Source organism: Lynx canadensis, chromosome D2 (genome assembly GCF_007474595.2).
Source record: "Lynx canadensis isolate LIC74 chromosome D2, mLynCan4.pri.v2, whole genome shotgun sequence".
NCBI classification, from domain to species: Eukaryota; Metazoa; Chordata; class Mammalia; order Carnivora; family Felidae; genus Lynx; species Lynx canadensis.
Genome location: NC_044313.2, coordinates 40,421,602 through 40,441,107, shown reverse-complemented (window position 1 = coordinate 40,441,107; position 19,506 = coordinate 40,421,602). Strand labels below are relative to the sequence as shown.

The window sequence follows — 19,506 nt, the reverse complement described above, 5'->3', positions numbered from 1 at the left end:
AACAGCACCACACGAGAAAACATTTCAGAAGAGACAGAACCTAGTGATGACTGTGCAGAGGGCATTTCGTTGCACGTCAGGAGAAAAAGCTGATTCGTGAGGATGCACACTCAGATGTGGTTTGTCTGATAGGTATTCTGACCCCAAAAGATGACCCTGGCAATAAGGAAAACACAAAATACATCCTCAAGTGTTAACTCTCCCAGGCTGAAGGCCACAGGGGTGCAGACATGCCCCCAGTTCCCCCACCAAGCAAGTCTTCAAGATGGATGTGTCACCAGCCCCTTTACCCCACCCCAGCGGCTGAACAGGAAAGTCTAGTCCACTACTTCCTGCCGGGGTACCCCAAACCCCTTGTGCATCCTGATGCTTTGCAGAACCCGCTCTACCCGATGCCAGCTTTCCCAGCATCTGGCATCAGCAGGCGGAGTGTCGGGAGGACCAGAAAACAGAGTGCTGTGGGTGTTCTCCAGGATGGCCTGTACAACACAGGGCAGAGGCCAACATGTCATCTGCTGGCACCCACGATTTAGATAATGTATCAGTTAATGACTATTTGTGATGTGACCGTAAACAACACCCCAGTTAATGTACTCAACAAATATTTAACTGGATGCTGGCCCTCCGGAGGGAATCAAAGTCATCCCCCAACTGGAGCCCTGAGTGCAATTAACAAGACAAATGGGAAAATGGAGAGGTCATGAAGTTGCTTCTTACTTCTCCTGGATTAACCTGAAACTCAATCCTAACTTAAATGGTATATGCCATGGTGCAAATGGACGCCTTCCAGCGTGCCAGCCTGGGAGCCGTCTCTAAGACAGCTCTTCCACCTGTTCCCACCTCTTACCACAGGCAGACTTTACATATTTTAGGGCTGGGAATCAAAAAGTAAATTAAGTCCACTTGAATTCAAATTCACTAATTTGAGATTTGTGATAATTCTGGAATTAATCGAATTATAATTGACTTCCCATAAAACAAGTCCTGCTGAGCCAGTCAGCAGTGTGAATAATATGACAGAGGTAAAATGATTTGCTCGCTCATTTACCAGATATTTCTTGCGCTGTGCGCTATGCTCCCTGAGGGTAGCCTGGAGAGCCAGCCAGACAGGGACACAGCCACAGAGAAGCGCCCAGGTTATCAGTAAAGACAAACATTAAATAATAATCGCCCAGTTAACTACTTAAGTACAATTATATTAAGTACTGCAAAGGAGTGGGTATGGCCAGATATGAAAGCGTATAACAGGGAGACTTAAAATAGCCTGAAGAAGCTGCCTTATTGAAGGGTCCCGTGAGCTGGATTCGGAAGCATATGTAAGAGTTAAGCAGGTAATAGGGAAAAGGTGAAAGTAAATTATTCCAGGGAGAGGGAACAATGTGTGCAAAGGCTCTGAGGCACACTCTGGAAAGCCAAGGGGGGAAAATAGTTCAAGAGGAAGATGGAAAGGAAGGCTTTTTGTTAAGGAGGCCGATTTTCACTCTTGAAACCTGGGAAACCATTGAGGGGTTCTAATAAAGAGGCTGACATGAACAGATTTGAGTTTTACGAGCTGTTCCTGAATGCGGTGCTGAGAATGAATGTTGCATAGCCCAAGGGAGTCCCCAAAGCAGTGAGTGGGGCAGATTTGTCAGCCTCTAAAAAGTGTGTTTCAGCAGCAATGACAGTGAGTCCATGAATCCAAGCACAGAGTGATAGTCTCCCTAAATGTTAACAAAATAAACGTCACCACATCCTTCTACATCTACGTCTCGGCCACATGGACTGATTTTGTCCTTATCTCTGAGCTGCATCTCAGTGGAGTGGCAGGCAATGAAATGGACCAACTATCTAGTGACACAAAAGGGTCAATCTGAATTTTTCAGATGGTCTTAATATCCAAGGTCAGCAGTCCTTCTCCATTCCAGTGGAATGTCTCCTTCATTCTTGTTCCTTCTTTTCTATGCCTAGTTTGAGCATTGCTTCCATGTTGACAAGCTCAGTCCACAAAGGCAAGTAAGATTTCTTTTCTGGGTTCAGGGGATTTTCTTTCTAGTTGAGAAGAAAATGAAACTACCATCAATTCCCGGGATATGTGGCTTATGATATGTGACCTGTGACAATACGGCATGAGCTTGAAATAGGGAACCCGGCGTGGTGTGAGGACAAAGGACAGCCTAGGAGTCAGGGATGAGGCCAGACAGATGGTGGTAGACACAAAGCCCTCTGTGAGCCTCCAAAGAAATGTACTCCACAAATCTGAGTTAGTATGATTATTAATATTATTAATAAACTACCTCGGACCAGATCAATTATCCAGGAGCTGTGAGGTGTGGAAGGTCTTGAGGAAGCCCCAATGGTCTGCGCTTAAAATTTGCATAATGGATTTATTTTAATTAGCTTACACTTTATTCTGTACACTCTTCGAATTCTCCTGGGCAGCTTTTCAGTTCTTTTAGCTGTCAAAATAGATACTCAAGCCTCTTGCCAACAATAAATCGAACACTGTGCTACAGCTTGCTGAGTGGATTCAAGTTCTGCCACTCCAATTCTCTTTACTGCAAAACCTGAGTTATGAATCCACATGGGAAAGGGCCTTTGGTCAGATATGACTAGCAAAAAATAATTCACGACTGCGCCAATCGTATTAGAAATCCCAACAGCTTAGTACAGGTTCCTGAAGATTCCTTGGACCAGAGATGAATTAATGAATATTGGAAGGTATAGATACTGGCCCTATATTGTTTTTCACCAAAAATGCCTATGTCTGGAATTTTGTTGAGCTCCAGTGTAGATTAAATATATACATATATATGTGTATTTATATATATACATATATATGCATATATATACATATATATTATATATTATATTATATATTATATAATATAATATATAATATATTTAGATATTATATAATATATTATATATAATTATATAATATATAATATAATTATGACATATACAGTATATATATACACATATATATGCATATGTTATATAGACATATATTATATATATATATATATATGTCTTTAAATGTCAGTAAGACAGTTCGCTTTCAAAGCCAAGTGTCTTACTGACATTTAAAGACATCTTTTGCACCCAGTATGTGCTTGACCAGTTGGTCAGTTGGGTCCACTAATATTATTTTTCTTCTTTCTAGATGGGGCAATGATAACAGTGAATGCAAGCATGAGAAGAAGTTTTAAAACTACAGACCCTAAAACCCAGCGAGGCAGGCACCTGCAGTCCCCACTGCCATAACAGGTATGGAACCAACCCAAGGAAACACTTTCGGTTGTCAGCCGCTGTGCTGGTTCCACTGGACATCGGGAGACGAGAGGGAGAAGTGGAGGGTGAAACCAAATTTATGACTGTCCCATCTGAAGCCAGGGAAATCAAATCAGAATTGAAGAAGTTATCTGAATAAAGGCCTCTCTTCTTCCCAAAACAGGAGAAATGTGGTTACAGTAGCTCCCCCTTATCCATGGTTTTGCTTTTTTGCGATTTCAGTCACCTGCAGTCAACCACGGTCTGGAAGCATGTATGGTCCTTCTTTCTGACATACAGTCAGAAGGTCAGTAATAGCCTAACCCTACTTCACGGTGCCCACGTCATTCACTCCCCACCATCTCCTCACATAGACATTTTATCATCTCACATCATCACGAGAAAGGTAAGTACAGTACAGTCAGATTTTGAGAGAGAGAGAGACCACATTCACATAACTTCTATTATAGTATATTGTGACAATTGTTCTACTTATTATTGTATACTATTGTATTGTGATAATTGTTCTATTTACTATTGTATACTATTGTATTGTTGTTAATCTCTTCCTGCATCTGATTTATAAAGTAAGCTTTATCATAGGTTAAACATAGTATGGACAGGGTTCGATATTACCACCCACAGTTTTCAGCCATCCACTGGGGGTCTTGGAATGTATCCCTCATGGATAAGGGGAAACTACTATATTTTCTGAATACTCCAAATATCAGTGAACATCTTTTATTAGTGTGTGGAATTACGACACAACCCAAAATCAATTAGAGTTCTTTGGCCATGCACAACAGAAACAGAAACTGGGCAAATTCAGCTGAAATACATGAGTATTAAAAGGAAAATGGAGCCCTTGCAGACTCCAGGTGAATGGTGAAGTCCCAGCCTGGGCAAGAGTGAGCAGACAGCTCTGCCGCTGGAAAGAACGTTCGAGCACATTTCCATCCCGGCATCACTTTAGAAGAAACAGTACAAAGGACCTGGCCTGGGTCTCACGTCTGCTCTGGACCCGGGGAGATCTCGGCAGGCACCTTGAACTTTCAATCCCATCAAGAGTAACCACAGCGGAGACAGGAAATTGTCCCAAAGTTATCAAGTGCTTTTACTCAGAGGAGATGGATGGAAGCTGAGCGTTCAAAAAATAACAAATATCTGCTAATGGGGGTGGTATTTAATTGGCTGGGAGTTGCTTACTTTAAGACTCTAAATTTAAATCTCTACTGTCCTATTTTCACGTAAATGTGGAAGTATGGAAACCCCAGTATTACCATTACGGAGCACAGCCATTGCCAAGACCAAGACCCCAGCATTCAGGATGCCGGAAGCCTCCCTGACTGTATTGGCAGGACCTCAAGATCCAGAAAACTTGACTCACCGTGGTCGAAGCCACTAAAGTCCCCCGCCCCACCCCAATCACACAAATCCAGAGCAGGTAGTTCTGGCACAGACTCACCGCTCAGCCATGTCATTGATGACCCAGGACTGTCCTGCCCACCAGGTCGTCCTCAGCATATTGGTCTTTAATTGTCATTGCTCGTTCCTCAAGATTGCAAACTGAAGGCCTCGGTGTTGTGAGCTGAGTTGTATTCCCCAAATTTTCACACGTTGAAGTCCTAACCCCCAGGACCTCAGAATGAGATCTTACTTGGAAATAGGGTCATGGCAGCTGTAATTAGTTAAGATGAGATCATTAGGGTGGGCTCTATCCTAAAGGATTGATGCTTTTATAAAAAGGGGAAGTTTGGACAGAGAGAAACACAGGAAAGACAGTGAGAAGACACAGAAGATGGGCATCTACAAACCAAGAAGAACGGCTTGGAACAGACCCTTTCCTTGCAGCCTGCAAAAGGACTTAACCCGATTGACACCTCGATCTGGGACTTCCAGCCTCTAGCACCAGGAGATACTTTCTGTTGTGTAAGCCAGCACTTTGTGGTACTTCGTTGTGTCAGCTCTAGCAAACAAACACACTCCATTCCAGGATTTGTGTCCCCGTGCGAAGCAGGAAGAGAGGGCGACAACAGGGTGGAGACCACAGGGATTGTTCCTTTGATCAGAAAGGCCAGAACTTTCCCTGACATCCAAATGCTCCCACCCCTGTGACCAGAGGCGTGCCGCCTAGACGGGGAAGCCTGTGAGGAAGGGAGTGAGGCTGGCCAGCCAGCAGCACCCGAGGGCTGAAGCAGATGTCCTCTGCCCCCTAAAAGGCCTGTAATATGCTTTCTGAGAGAAGCAGCCCTGATTTTCAAGGCAGGGCTGAGGAGCACATCATTAGAGGCTTTTGCAGAGTGCATTGGGGGTTTGCTAAAATTTGTGGTCCTTCCTCTCTCCAGCACAGCCCGCTCAGTTCTCCCATTCATAAAACCAGGTCTGCCTGCCAATGAGTCAACACTGGAAACCCACCGGAGGGCTGTGGTCGAGACACAGGAAACAAAAAGCCCCAAAGAAGGCTGGCCTCCGGGACTGAAACACAATGCTGCTGGCCCAGCAGCCTCAGGCCTGGGCAGGACACCTCGTGCGCTGTCCCCCATGTGGGGCTAGGACAGGACAGGGACACAAGGTGTGCAGGCCCTACCTCCCTGATGGAAGCATCTTCATGTTCTGTCCCCTAAAGCCCTGGCAGTGTTATCCCTCCAACCAGCCAGCCAAGGAGGGAAGAATTCAGCCTTGCCAGCTTCTACTGCCGATGGGAAGGAAGCCACTGTGTGATAGTGTCATCTGTCAGCTGACAACTCAGAGCACCCTGCCAGATGTTCACCGTCCCAAATGCCCACCACTTGGGCCCATGCTAGGGTCTACACTTGCTACTTTAGCTGACTTGTCATGTGTTCCTTGACTTTTCTCCTGCCTGGGCCAGGCCTGTTCCAGGCAGCATAAGTATGTACCTCGGGAGAAGCAGCCAGGGTCCCCAGGGGAAGCAGCATCTCAGACAGGACCCAGAAGGAAATGCAAGGTACAGCCCCACACCCATTAAGATGGCTACTACAAAAAAAAATAAGAGAGAGAGAGAGAGAGAGAGAGAGACAGAAAATAACAAGTGCTGGCAAGGATGTGATGACACGGGAATACTATTCAGCCTTAAAAAGGCAGGGAAACAGGATGGAAATGGATGATCCTTGAGGACATTCTGCTAAGTGAATCAGCCAGCCATAAAAAACCAAATATGGTGTGATTCCACTCGTATGAGGTGCCTAGAGTAATCAAATGCGTAGAAAGTAGACAGTGGCTGCCAGGGCTGAGGTCGGCAGTAGGGGGGAGTGGGGAGTGGAGTTTGCGTTTAACGGGTACAGAGTTTCAGTCTGGGATGCTGTAAAAAGTTCTGGAGAGGAATGGTGGTTGCATCAGTATGAACGTACTTAATACTACTGAACTGTGCACTTAGAGTGCTTACGTTGGTAAATTTTATGTCCTGTATGTTTCACCACAACTTTTTTTAAAAAAGAAGAAAATCTAATGAAGGGACCATAACAGGCCATAAGAATTCAGGAGACCCCAGCACGTGGAGCTATTCAGGAGGAATGGGAGATATCCCCCCCCCCGCCCCCGGGAGCCCCCAGGGAGAAGGGGAGCAGTATTGCTGGGCCCAGAAAGAGACCAAGCCCTGGGGAGGGGCCATAGCAAGGGAGGACCACAGCATTGCCAAGACCCCACACCGTAGCCAGAATCAGGGATGGGGGAGAAATGCCAGGGATTCTAGGTCTTTCCAGGCTGCACCCAGCATCTCCCAATGGTCACACCCAAGGGCAATTTAGAGAGTTGAGGGGCCCCGGTGATGCAGGCTCTTTAGGATTGTGCCCTCTTGGGGTGGCTCCAGGACAAGTTCAATGAGCAGACAGACAGTCTAGCGGCTCCTGAGTTCCTGGCTCTTACAGTATAATGATGAGATGGGCAACTTAACTTTAGATTATGCTCAGTACCACAAAGAGGATGAACCAGGTGCTGTGAGAGAAAGTGGGGAGGGGACACCCCATGGAATGTCAGGGAAGACCTCTCTGCAAAAATGACACATCTGAACTTTAGACATTGTCTTGGGCAGGGTTCCCCAGAGGAGCAGAACCAATAGGATGTGCACATACAGAAAGAGATTTATTTTAAGGACCCGGCTCTTTCAGTGATGGGGGCTGGCAGGTCTGACATCTGTGGGGCAGGCTGGAGACCCAGGGGGGAGTCAGTGTTGCAGCTGCAGTCCAAGGACTGGGGGCTGAATCCTCCCTTCCTCTGGGGAGCTCAGTCTTTGAGATGCTGCTCACCCGCAGCATGGAGAGTAAGTAATCTGCTTTTCCCAAGGTCTATTGATTTAAATGTTAATTACATCTTAAAATTACTTTCATAGCAACATCTAGATGTGTTTAACCAAAAACTGGGCACGAGGGCCCAGCCAAGATGACACATAAAATTAACCACCACAGGCACCATTACCCATCTGGACCAGTGTGTAGCTCTCACAGGGAGCCGCTAAGTCGGATAGCCTGTTCATACCCTGCACGTCTTTCTTTTGCAGAGAAAAAAAAAAATCCCACTTTGCAATTGCGTCTGGTCACCAGGAAGCTCTAGTTTTGTGGAAAGAGGGCTGCATCTAACCCCTCTAAAACCGTCACCCAGAGGCACCCGCTGGCTGACCGGGGGACAGTCTTCCTAGCTGGCGGACGATGCAGGGGAATAAGAAGTGCACGGACGGGTTCAGCGACTCCTCGAGCATCGGCAGTGTGCTGGACGATGCAGACAGGGAGGTGAGCAGCCTCACAGACCGGGCGTTCCGAAGCTTGTGCATCTCAGAGGACACATCCTTCCACGACTCCGACCTGACCCTGTCCCCGGATATCACCCGCCAGGTGTTTGGGAGTCTTCACCGGGGAACGGTGAGCCACACCCACAGGAAAAGCGGTATTTGGAGCCAGTTACCGTCACAAGGCACCGAGCATGCGGGCTGGGCAGCCACGTTCCAGCAGCTACCCAAGTACGTTCAAGGGGAGGAGAAGTATCCCAAAAGCAGCCCCCCACTGACGCCAGCCCAGAGGAGACTGGAGGTGCCAGTTTCCGGCCTGAGGAGCAGCAACAAGCCTGTTTCCAAAGTGTCATCGCTAATCAAATCCTTTGACAGGACTGAGAGCCAACGCTGTGACAGCAGGCCCCCAACCAGTAAGCCCCCGGCTCTCAAGAACCCCCCCAAATTTGCTCCTCTTCCAGAAAGTGGCGTCAACTTCTGCTTCGATTCTGCCTTTCTGACTGTCAGGAGGGTGCCCGCTGAAGTCTCTGGAGCCCATCAGAGTAGCCACCAGCCTGGCAAGAAGCACGGAGAGCAGGAGTCCCCCAAGAACCCCGAGATGGCCTGTCACAGCTCCAGCAGCTTCCTCCCAACACCTGAAAACACGGCCAATGCGTTCGAGTCAAAGTTCCCCTCTCCTCCCCACAAGCCACCCAAGGGCGAGTCTGGAAGAGGTAAGGAGTGGCCTCGCAAAGGGACCTTTCTTCATAGTGAAAACAGTGCTTTTGAGTCATGGAATGCCCACCAACCGCGGCTGCCCGAGAGAAAGGAGGCTGCTGACCCTGTCCCAGAAAGCAAAGCCCCCAAGCATTACGAGAACACGCCCTTGTTAAAAGAGCCCCCGGCCTCTGAGCACAAAGTCTCCCCCTGCCAGGCCCGGGCCAGCTGCAGTCAGGAGGAGAGCAGGCTGGCAGCAGGGGCTCTCTCTGCATCGGGACCCTGGGGACCTCGGGATTCGGGGCCCCAGGTATTCGGTACAGAGGGAAATTCTAGCTCCCAGCCCGACCTTCAGGGGAAGCCCACCCAGCCACCATGGAGGAAACCAAAGTCCGGCAAAGGAAAGAAGGAAAGTCTACAAGATGCATCGGAAGAGAAGAAGCAGGCCACCAGAAGAGGCCCAGCCTTGTACACAAAGCACAATCCCCAGGGACAGTTTCCAGAAAACGAGGCTCTTGACATGCCCATGGACCCCAACGAGCATTACAGCCCTCCTTTCAACATCAGTAAGCTTCTGACCCCCATCATACCCACCAAGAATATCCTGGAGCCATCTGACAGCCAGCCGGTGGAGATAACCCCATCACCCTCAGGACAGCTAAACGGGTACCAAGAGAAGGAACCCAGTGAATGTCAGTCTCGGGACAGCTACAAATCCAAAGCCCCTAGCCTGCTGTTCAACCTGAAGGATGTACGGAAGCGTGTCAAGAGCACATATAGTCCCTCACCTCTCTCGAAAGGCCTCGAGGAGAAAACCAGGGGCAAGCAAGAACCCGTGAGCAATGGGATCATCCTTCCCAATGGGCTTGAGGAGAGCCCTCCAAATGAGCTTTCTAAGGAAAGGGCAGCTGATGCCCCTTCTGTGTCACACATCAGTCCCCGGATGGACCCTAAAGCTGACCCTGGTACAGCCTCTGTGGACAACTATCTAACTCTTAACTCACCTCCAGCCATCACCCAAGCCCCCTTCTCCGTCAATGGGGGGGGAGCTGACAGAAACAGCTATGAGAAGGACGATGGAGAACCGGAAATGGGCACCACCAGGTCTGGGAAGTGTCCAGAGTCCAGGGAACAGTGCCCCAGGAAGCACCTGTCTCTGCGGCTTTGCAGTAGAGAGCCTGAGGCAGGGAAGGCTGCAGAGAAACCAAAGACTCCCAGCCTAGAAAAGGGGTTCTTGAGATCTGTGTCTCAAGAGACAGAACCCGAGAGAGAGGCAGGACTTCAGAATCCAAACTTCAACCAGAAATTCTCCCCAGGGCCTCTCTCTCCCGAGGAAGAAGATGTGTTTTACAGTGACAGCCAATCGGATTTCATGCCATGCTTCAAAAGTAAGGCCAAATTCAGCACCAGCTCTTCAGACCAGTCCTTTGCCTCCTTTGAGGACCAGCAGAAGACGTGGTTCACGGAGAGCCAGCAGGAAGACAGGAGGAATGACGTAAGTGCAGGTGACAGTCAGAAGGACGAGAAGGAGAAAGCAATAGGGAAAGACGAGACACAGCACGGTGCCTTAAGTAACGGGCAGGTGTGCGTGCAGGAGCACAGCCAGGGGGCATCGTTGCAAGGAGAAGGGGAAAGCTCGTCTGGATGTAGACCCAGGAAGGCATCGAGAGAGGAAGCTAACTTCAGAGGCACTTGGATCGCGGGAAGTAAGGATACAACCAGAGACCCTACCCCCTCGCCATCTTCCACTATGAACAAGCACAAACTGTTTGCAATTAAAGACAACACCCTCAGGGCCACCCCTGTGATAAAACCCATCATGTTGCCCCTCCTGAGGGCCATGTCATCAGAGGACCCTCTGGGCAGCGGCCACAAAGAGGAAGACCTGCCAAAGCCAGGCTGGGGAGAAGAGGCTGGTCTTTGTGGCCCTGAGAGCCAGGAAGTGGCCAACACGCCTACAGCCGCTAACACGCAGGGCACACACTTGAAGCACATGGCCTGGGAGAGCACAGAGGACCACGGGCAGGTGCCAGCCCCAACGGGGAACATCGCATCTCCTCCACTCGTGGCAGAGGCTGAAGGGCTGAAGCCACCCCCAGAGGCTGCACGTCGAGTTGTGGCAAACGATGGCAAGAACAGCTGCGCAGTCCAGGGGAAGTTAGATGCTCCAAGGTGCATCCCCACCATCGCTTTGCCTGAGGGCGACCCGGAAGACCAGCCACCCCCACAGCAGCCGGGAACCTGCTGGGAAGAGCACACACAAGATTTCAAAAGTCACTTATTGTCTACACCCCGAGCAGGGCCCCCGGGGAGAAGACTGGTCCCCGGTGAGATGGCAACTTCCCCCAATGCCAGCTCCCCGGATGAGAGCAGCGCGTGCTCCCCTGCCGCCAGCAGCGTCTGGGACGATGCCTCCCAGGCCCCCAGCGAGCCGGGCCTGCTGCTGGGGGAGCCTCCCCACACCAGTCCCTGGGCCAGCCCCTACTCTGCCAGGGTGGCCCGCAGGGAGGACCTGACCCACGCCCTCACGTGGGAGGCTGGCTCGGACCCCCAACTCGAGCCACCTGCAGAAGACCTCAGGACACTTTCTCCAAGAGGCTTGGTGCTGGACGCGGCCGCCGGCTCAGCAGGCCTCCCTGAGAAACCAGAACTTCCCGCCCCGCTGGAGAGGGCCGCCAGCAAGCCTCCTGCAGTCCCACCCAAAACAGAGAAGGCCCTGCGGCGGGCAAAAAAGCTGGCCAGCAAGAGGAGGAAGACCGACCAACTGCAAGAAAAGCATGGCGAACCCCTGGAAGAAAAGCCGTGCCTGGAGGACCTTGAACGAGGGCCACCAGCCCCCGGAGAGAGGCCCCGACCCAGGTGCCCTGGGGTCCGCTCCCTGCCCCCTCCCATCCACCGCCACTCAGTGTCTGCCTTCTCAGAGCCCATCAGGAGGCAGCCTGGGGGATCCCAGTCCCTTACTCCCCTGCCCCCTTACCCTGCCACCCAGAAGGTTCTCCAAGACCCCCAATCTGGAGAGTACTTTGTCTTCGATCTGCCACTCCAGGTGAGAATCAAGACCTTCTATGACCCCGAGACGGGCAAATACGTCAAGGTCTCCATCCCAACCTCGGAGGGGGGCTCCCCGGAGCCACCCCCGCCAGATACTCCGGATGCTCCCTACATGCTGTACCCCCACTTCCGGCCCCTGCCCGTGACGGCCTTGATGCCTCTGCGCTGCTCCTCTCAGCTGTCTGCCCCCACCTTCCTAAGTCAGGGCCCTCACACCCCCGAGGCAGCTGGGCCCGGGCCCCGGAGGGCCCGCGAGGCCGGCCTGCAGCTCCAGCTGGGCCCTAGGGCTCGCGGCGACCCCACCCGGCACTCCGCAGGCCAGCGCCCTGATGCTCCTTCCCCAAGCCTGGGGGAAGAGGGGGGAGATGCCCCACGCCTGGGCATCATCTCCACCAACGACCTAGAGGACTTCGCCACAGAAGGCATTTCTTGAGAATTGCGTCTGATTAACCTCCCCGCCCCCAGATAAACCCAGAAGAACTTACTTCCCCTTTCCCCAAAACAATACACACACACACACACACACACACACACACACACCAACACATACTTAGCCATGTGAGATCCCTAAATTCCCAAAGGAAGTAGGGATTCTGAGAAAACCCCACTTGAAGGGCTTCTCTCCCTGGGAAGGTGCTATTTGCATGACCGGGTCCCTCCCAAGCCCCTTCCCAGATCCTGGATCTGCTCCACTGACCCCCTCTCTCTTCCCCTCCCTTACTCCCTGGCCTCCTCTGGCTATGCCCCTGGGGCGGGTCCAGAGGATTCCTAATGGCTGCTCTGCCCCAGCTGCCCACCTTCTTCTTCTCAAGGGCTGGCTCATGCAGTGAGCAAACTCCCAAGGCCCCCAGAATCGCTGCACTGCGCTGAGCTGAGCCCTGCCCGCAAGCAGACCACCCAGCCCAGCCCCTCCAGGTCCAGCGTGGTATAGACAACAACTCCACCCTCGTTCCAACGCAGCAGCCATTTCCAGCTCACTGCAGGCAGAGATGGCTGAGGACTGACCCAAGGCAATCTTGCAGAAATGTTTATCTGGATAGAATGGGTTTTCTTTACTGAGGAAGCTTTCCTCTGAAGGCTATTTTCTGATCGACAAAAGGCTACCTTTTAAAAAGTGAAACACGTTTGCAGATGTGATTCTGTCCTGGACTCCTGTCTCTCTTCTCTGGGTCGGGGTGGGTCTCCACTGGTGAGTAAAGTGCCTTGTGCCTTCCAGGCCTTCCATCACCACCGGGACGCGGGGGCTTCGTGTCTGAACAGAGCAGCCTTGGCACCCACCACGGTCCCGGTGTCTCTCCTTGAGCCCTCGGCACCTGTCCATGCCTTCTCGGGGCCAGGCTCTCCATTCCTGTTGGGAGACAAAGAGGAGGAAGACCCAAGCCCACCATCAAGGCTGGCCCAAGGAACTGAGTCAGGCCCTAGCTGTCCCAATCTAGTGACCAGTGCCTGTGCCCTGTACTCAAAAGGCAATTGCATTTTCCCGACTCCCTGGCCTTTGGGGATGTGGAGGGAAGTATGTGAATCAGCTCAGGGGAGCAAAATACAATAACCGTCTCTGTACTTCTGAGAATAGAGAGAGTCTGTGAGTCGATGCCCACTGCGGGCAATTGTGCTAAGAAGGAAAGCAGGCCGCTCCCCACAGGCTTCCACCCAGGGCATCTGCTGAAGCAATGTAATTCTTGTGCTATGGGAAATACAGGAGCAAACACGTCTCCCTCTCTGTTTAGAAAGGACAGCTGTCGAGGCAGCTGTCGGGACTATGCTGCCCACGTCCCAGAGGACCCCACAAAACGCATCACCCTGGTTCTTTTGGCAAAGATAGCTGTTTCCGGGCTGGAAACAGACGGGAAGGCGCAGAACTCACCAAGTCCCGGACTCGCACAGATACAAGGACTCTGAGCATATTCTTGATCACGATTTGGACTCGGGATTTTATACCCGTTTGTTTTCCCAATAAGTATGGCCACACCTTAATTTCACTGGGCAAATACTACACAAGTCCCCGAGCTCAGGGCCGCGGTGAGTCAACCAGATGCTTAGGCAGGGACACAGGCAGGCCGCTGTCCGAGAAGTGTGGTTCCCAGGAGTCACCCACTGGGATGCCAGTGAGAAGAACGAGCTGCAATCTTGGCTCTGCCACCAGGGCCAAGCATCCCCTCACCTTGCTTTCCTCTTACTCAAACATGGAAAGTGATACCTCATCTTAGAATTCTCAGGGTCCAGGGAAAGAATTGCCCCAAAAAAGTAGAGTCCCTTAATTAAAAAACAACCATAGTGGTAGTAATGACGTCCCCACAAGGAAAAATATACTTTTCTCAAGGGGAGCTTATGTTTGGCGAGGCATCCGTCTTCTGTCTTAGAAACAATATAAGCAGGGCTACTGATGGAGCTAAAAGCATAAAGGTAGATATTTAGAGATCAAGGTCAACTTCCCTATGAATGCGCAAAAGGAACAGGGCATCTGGCAGCATGCAACATGCACACAGAGAGCAGGGATTCCTTGGACACCTGGCTCCCCAGCAGGTCAGCCAGAAGGAGGGCCTCCATCACTTACAGCAAGGTGCCTATATTGCTAAGAAGCAGGTAATGCTTCCAAGGGACAAAAGTCAATGAAGACCAACTCAGTTGTAAATGCCGTTCTCCTTCCTTCCTTCCTCCCTCCCTCCTTCTCTCTCTTCCTTTCTTTTTCCCTCTCTTCCTCCCTTCCTTCCTTTTCTCTATCTCTCTTTCTCTCTATTTTCCTCCCGCCCCCCTTTTACAAACATTTTTAGAGTTCCCACCCTATGCCAGGCACTTCACTGGACACTAAAGATATACCATGATAATAAGATCTGGTAAAATCTAACAGAGAAGAAAGATAATTATAGTCCAGTGTGGTAAGTAATTTAATAAGGTGGTCTGAGGAGCACTTAACTCAGCCTGGGAAGAAAAGGGGTTTCCTACAGGAAACGGCACCTACACTGAGTTAGGACACACCAAGTAATACATCAGCTTTTGAAGACACCAGAGCTTCCCAGTTTTTATCTAGCAAACAAAGATGACATTTGTTAAATACTAATAGACTTGCCTTACCACACCAACGTACAATGATTTAGCTAATTGTTACTTAGCATTTTTAACAAACACAGGAATGAAACCAGTGTAGCCTCAGAGGATAGACCTTTGTTGATATGTCCCTTCAGCTTCTGAATTAATATTTCACTCCTCTGAGTTGCCCAGAAAAACCATTATTTCTACCACTGTGTTTAATAGAGCAGTGGTGAGAATTGTGAAAACATATTATTTGTAGAAATTGTGGGTCAAGGCCATGCCTACATCTTCTATTTAGTGCACGGGCCCTCCTATGAGTTTTGGCCCCTCTACATGTTTCTGGTAAAGGTACACAGATGTAGAGTACCTCAAGGGAACAATCAAAGGTCCTGGGGCTACTCAGAGGAAAGTGACCAAGGATTCACATTGTCAACCACATGGCATGTGCCAGCCCTGGAGCCAGGAGCTTTGAGACTGGCCTTCATCCTCAACAGACCTAGGAGAGGTACCCTCATTAGCCTCATATTACCATAAAGGAAGCAAAGGCACTGAGATGTTGAGTAACTTCCCAAAGTCACACAGTCACTGAGGGAGGGAGCCAAGCCAGGAACTCAGGTCACTCTCACTCTCACTGAGTGGACACCCCACTCACGCTTCTCTAAGTGTGGCCAATGGATCGGCAGTCTCCACATTACCAGGGAGCTTGTTAGAAACCCAGAAGCTCGGTCTGCATTTCCACAAGATTCCCCGGTTATTCATTTGCACATTAAAATTTGAAAAGTGCTAGGAGCCTCTGTCTGGCCCAGAAAGGAAAGATTTCAGGGACATGCATCCAGGCCCTCATATCTACAACTTTGCCATGGGCACGGGAAGAGAGCCTTACACGTCGGGTGGGAGACTTGCAGGGAGGCTGGTTCACACCCACTACAAGAAGGGCATGTCTCCTAACTACAGCCTCCACATGGCTACAGTGGCTTGGGGGGCACAAAGCCCCCCGTCACCGGAAATGTGCCACAGAAGCTAGCGAACCCTTTTCTAAGAGAGGGATGGATTCAATGTCAGACGGGTCCTAACGACATCTTTTGAGACCGCAGGCTGCATGTGGGGCTCCCGTATAACAATGTCATAAGTCTAAAGTCTAAACAGGGGGTGCCCCCAGGAGTGAAAGATATGAGCGAGACTTTGGCATTTGCAAGAGGAGCTGTAGGCAAAACCGAAATTCTACACATGTGGAAAGCGCTTTGGCCCAGATAACACCACAATGTTCCACACAGTTGTCTTGTGTGGACCTTCTACACCATGCGGATATGTAGTCCCAGTTAAGCAGAGAGAGCTCCGGGCCGTGTCACCGGAGCCTGTCACCATCTGCTTACCTGTCCTTAGTACCACCGTAGCAGGGCCATCCGAGCAGAGGCCCCCTCCCTGCACTGGGACTCCACATGGATCCATCACTGCATTCTGGTAGTGCTTCTCTCCCTCACCTGCCGGCTCTCAGGAAGGAAGCCTAAGCCTGTCTGGGCTTTTCCATCACCCAGGCAGCTGTTAGCCAGACAGTTCCGGATCCACTGCTGACTCCCCTCATCGGACACTCTACGTGTGGGAAAAGGACAGTTGTAAATGGAGAAGCTCCCCAGGAGATTCTGCTATACCCTGATTCATAAACGCAGGTTTCCCACACGAATGGCCTGGAGCTGCCCAGGCCCAGAGTTCCAGCCAGTGGAGACCCTTCAGTGGAGGAATCTGAGGAGGAAGGACACATCTGGGTTTGCCTATGGGCAGGGAGGACACAGAGACACTCCTGCAGGTGGAAAACTGCGGACAGGCAAAGGCACAGCCGGTTCTAGCACTGTCCATGCAGCCACCAGCCCTGCCCAGAGCCAGGCCCAGGCATGCCCTGAAGCTCTGAAAGGCAGCCATGGACTGATCTGCTCAGAAGAGAGGAAGAGGGGCATTGTGGGGAGCGAGGGCTCCCTTCCAGCATGGTGGAGCCAGTGACCTCACTACACAAGGAGATAATGGAGGATTAAGGCGCTATGCACATTATCACCCCCAAGCAAAGCCAGCCTTGCTGTGTTCATCATTCATCCAAATGCAGTTTCATCTGTAAGCCCTTTCAGTGTCCCAGCATTGTTCTCAAGCTCCTCCTGGGTCCCAGCCCCGACCTCCATCTCTCGTTGCCATTCTTCCTGAGCTCGGAGATGCCCCTTGCTCTCTTTAGAGCCCTCTCACCACTCCCGCCCCTTCATAATTTGCCAAGTGACATTGTTGGTGCCTGCCATCCTGTCTTCTGTGGTCAGTCCTATATTTTCCTCTGGATTTGGAAAATTTGGGGCTGACGTACTCTTCTTTCACATTTACAAACTTTAGATGACATGGTCAGTCTCACTCTGCATTGCTGTGCGTTCAGCAGCTCTTTCTTCCCTGCTGATCAAAATGGAAAGTGCCATCAAGCCAAGTCAAGAACTAACCAAATGGTCTGCTTCTAGCAGAGACTCTTAGTCAACACTGCCATTAGTGGAGCCCCCATCTTGCTCTTCCTTGAGCTGCTAGCCAGTTGTGTACTGTGTTAGGAGTATATGGAGGGCCCTCTGTCCAGCCAGACAGTCACTGCACCAGGCAATGTGATTTCAATGGCCTCCCCACCTGTCGTGACCCCCATACATCCACCATATCTCTTCTGCCAAGTTTGCTGATTTCCCAGAATGTGGATACCTTCTGATGGAAATCTTTTGACCAATGCTCAACATCACTATTCTTGAGGAAAGTGTAAATCAAAACTACAAAGAGGTATCACATTATATCCCTTAGGATTGCTAATATTAAAAAAAAAAGGCATTGGCAAGGCTGTAGAAAAATTGGAACCCTTGTCCATTGCTTGTAGGAATGTAAAATGGCGTGGCCCCAGTAAAAAACAAAACAAAACAAAACAGAATGAAGGTTACTCAAAAAGCTAAACATAGAATTACCAGGTGATCTAGAAATTCCACTCTCAGGCATATGCACAAAAGAATTGAAAGGACGCAAACAGATATTTGCACACTCATGTTCATAGCAGCTTTATTCACAATAGCCGAAAGCTAGAAGCAACCCAAATGTCAGTCAACAGATGGACAAAATGTAGTATATCCATACAATGGAATATTATTCAGCCTTAACAAGGAAAGAAATTCTGATACAGCCTATAAGGACGAACCTTGAAGACATTATGCAATATGTAAGAAGCCAGTCACAAATGGACAAATACTGTATGATTCCACTTTTATGAGGCACCTGAATGATCAAATTCATAGAGGCAGAAAGTAGAATGGCAGTTGCCAGGAGCTGGGGGAGGGAGGATGGGGAGTTGATGTTTATCGGCTGCAGAGTTCCAGCTGGGGAGGATCAAAAATGTCTGGAGGTGGTTGGTGGTGAATGTACTTAAATGTACACTTAAAAATGGTTAAAATGGTAAATGTGATGGTGTGTATATTTTGTCATGGATTAAAGAACAGAACAAAAACATAAAGCCTTTTGACCAGCACAGACATCCCATTCACCTTGAGGCCCCAGAACAGCGATGGCATTTAAAGGAAACCATGTCCCTCATGGGGACAAGAACAGACTGGGCTCCACCTTCTCCTGGAGACAAAGGCACAGGGACCAGAGAAGGCAGAATTTGGGACTGTGGCCCAAATCATGAAGAGATGGGAGCCCACTCAGACCCACATTCTGACGATAGCAGTGCAACTATCCCTGACTCCAAAGAGAAAAATGGATGAAGAAAAAACTCCAGGGCTCTCCCCCATTCCTGCCTCCCCAGTCCTGCCTCCACATTGCCGACTTCCTGGTGGCCCAAGCCACAGGCCCCATCCTCACTGCTCCCAATCTCCTGCCCCCAATTCAGTCAGACCCCAAACCCATCCACTCTATCTCCAAGCCTCTTTCAATATGCACCATTCGTCAGCGCCCCACCACTACCCCTCACCCTGACTGCTATTAGAGCCCCCTCTCTGCCCCCACTCCTCACACAAACCCCTTCCAAACCACCCTTCCCACAGGGAATCCAAAGACCTAATGCCCTACCCTGATCCAGAATCTTCCTGGACTTCCTGCTCACCTCAGCAAAGAGCCAGCTCCAGAGGAAGACATGCCTCCACACACTGGGACCTTGGATCTCAATGGCCTCATCACCTGCTTCCTTAGAATTCAGTTGTCCTGGGCGTCTTTGAGTTGACCAAATGGGCCATTTCCAGCCCTTTGCACATTCTTTGACCCCCTCCACATTCTTTGACCCCTCCGCAGGAGGTTGGGCCTGTGCCTCCTTGGCCACTGGTGTGTACCCAACAGGATAGAGTTGGTGTGCCAAGGCCAGGTCAAAAAACTCCATGCCACAATCACCAGTCCCTGGAAAATACACTCCTCAAGTCCCCAGCTGCCACGGAGCCATCCATGTACCCTGGCTCACTCTGCTGTAAAGAAACCAACACAGGCCCATGTTCAAATGGTCTGGAGAGGCCCTGAGACCATATGGAAAGGGAGAGACCATGATCCTCCCGTTCCAGCTCCTGCTTCTGGCTCCTGCTCCTGAGCCAGAACCACCTCACCAAGCCATTCCCAGATTCTTGCCCCATAAAACCGTGAGAGATAATAAAGCGGTTGCTGTTATTTTAAGCCATTAAGCTTCAGAGTAGCTGGTGACACAGCAAGAGGTGACCAGAGCTCTCTCTTTCTGTCAGCCTCCATTCTCTGTCAACTCTCAC

At 50.3% G+C, this 19,506-nt stretch overlaps 1 protein-coding gene across 6 annotated transcripts in view; it reads left to right on the top strand.

Moving 5' to 3' along the window:
• The window catches only part of CD2H10orf71 (chromosome D2 C10orf71 homolog), a 28,767-nt gene extending 15,881 nt beyond the window's left edge, over positions 1–12,886 (top strand). For all 6 annotated transcript variants that reach the window (XM_030334962.1, XM_030334961.1, XM_030334963.1 and 3 more), the window contains 2 exons: positions 3,146–3,249; positions 7,766–12,886. In XM_030334962.1, coding sequence (XP_030190822.1) covers positions 7,914–12,170 — 4,257 coding nt within the window. In that variant the 5' untranslated portion in view covers positions 3,146–3,249; positions 7,766–7,913 and the 3' untranslated portion in view covers positions 12,171–12,886. The remainder of the gene's footprint in view (positions 1–3,145; positions 3,250–7,765) is intronic.
• The last annotated feature ends 6,620 nt before the right edge of the window (positions 12,887–19,506 follow it).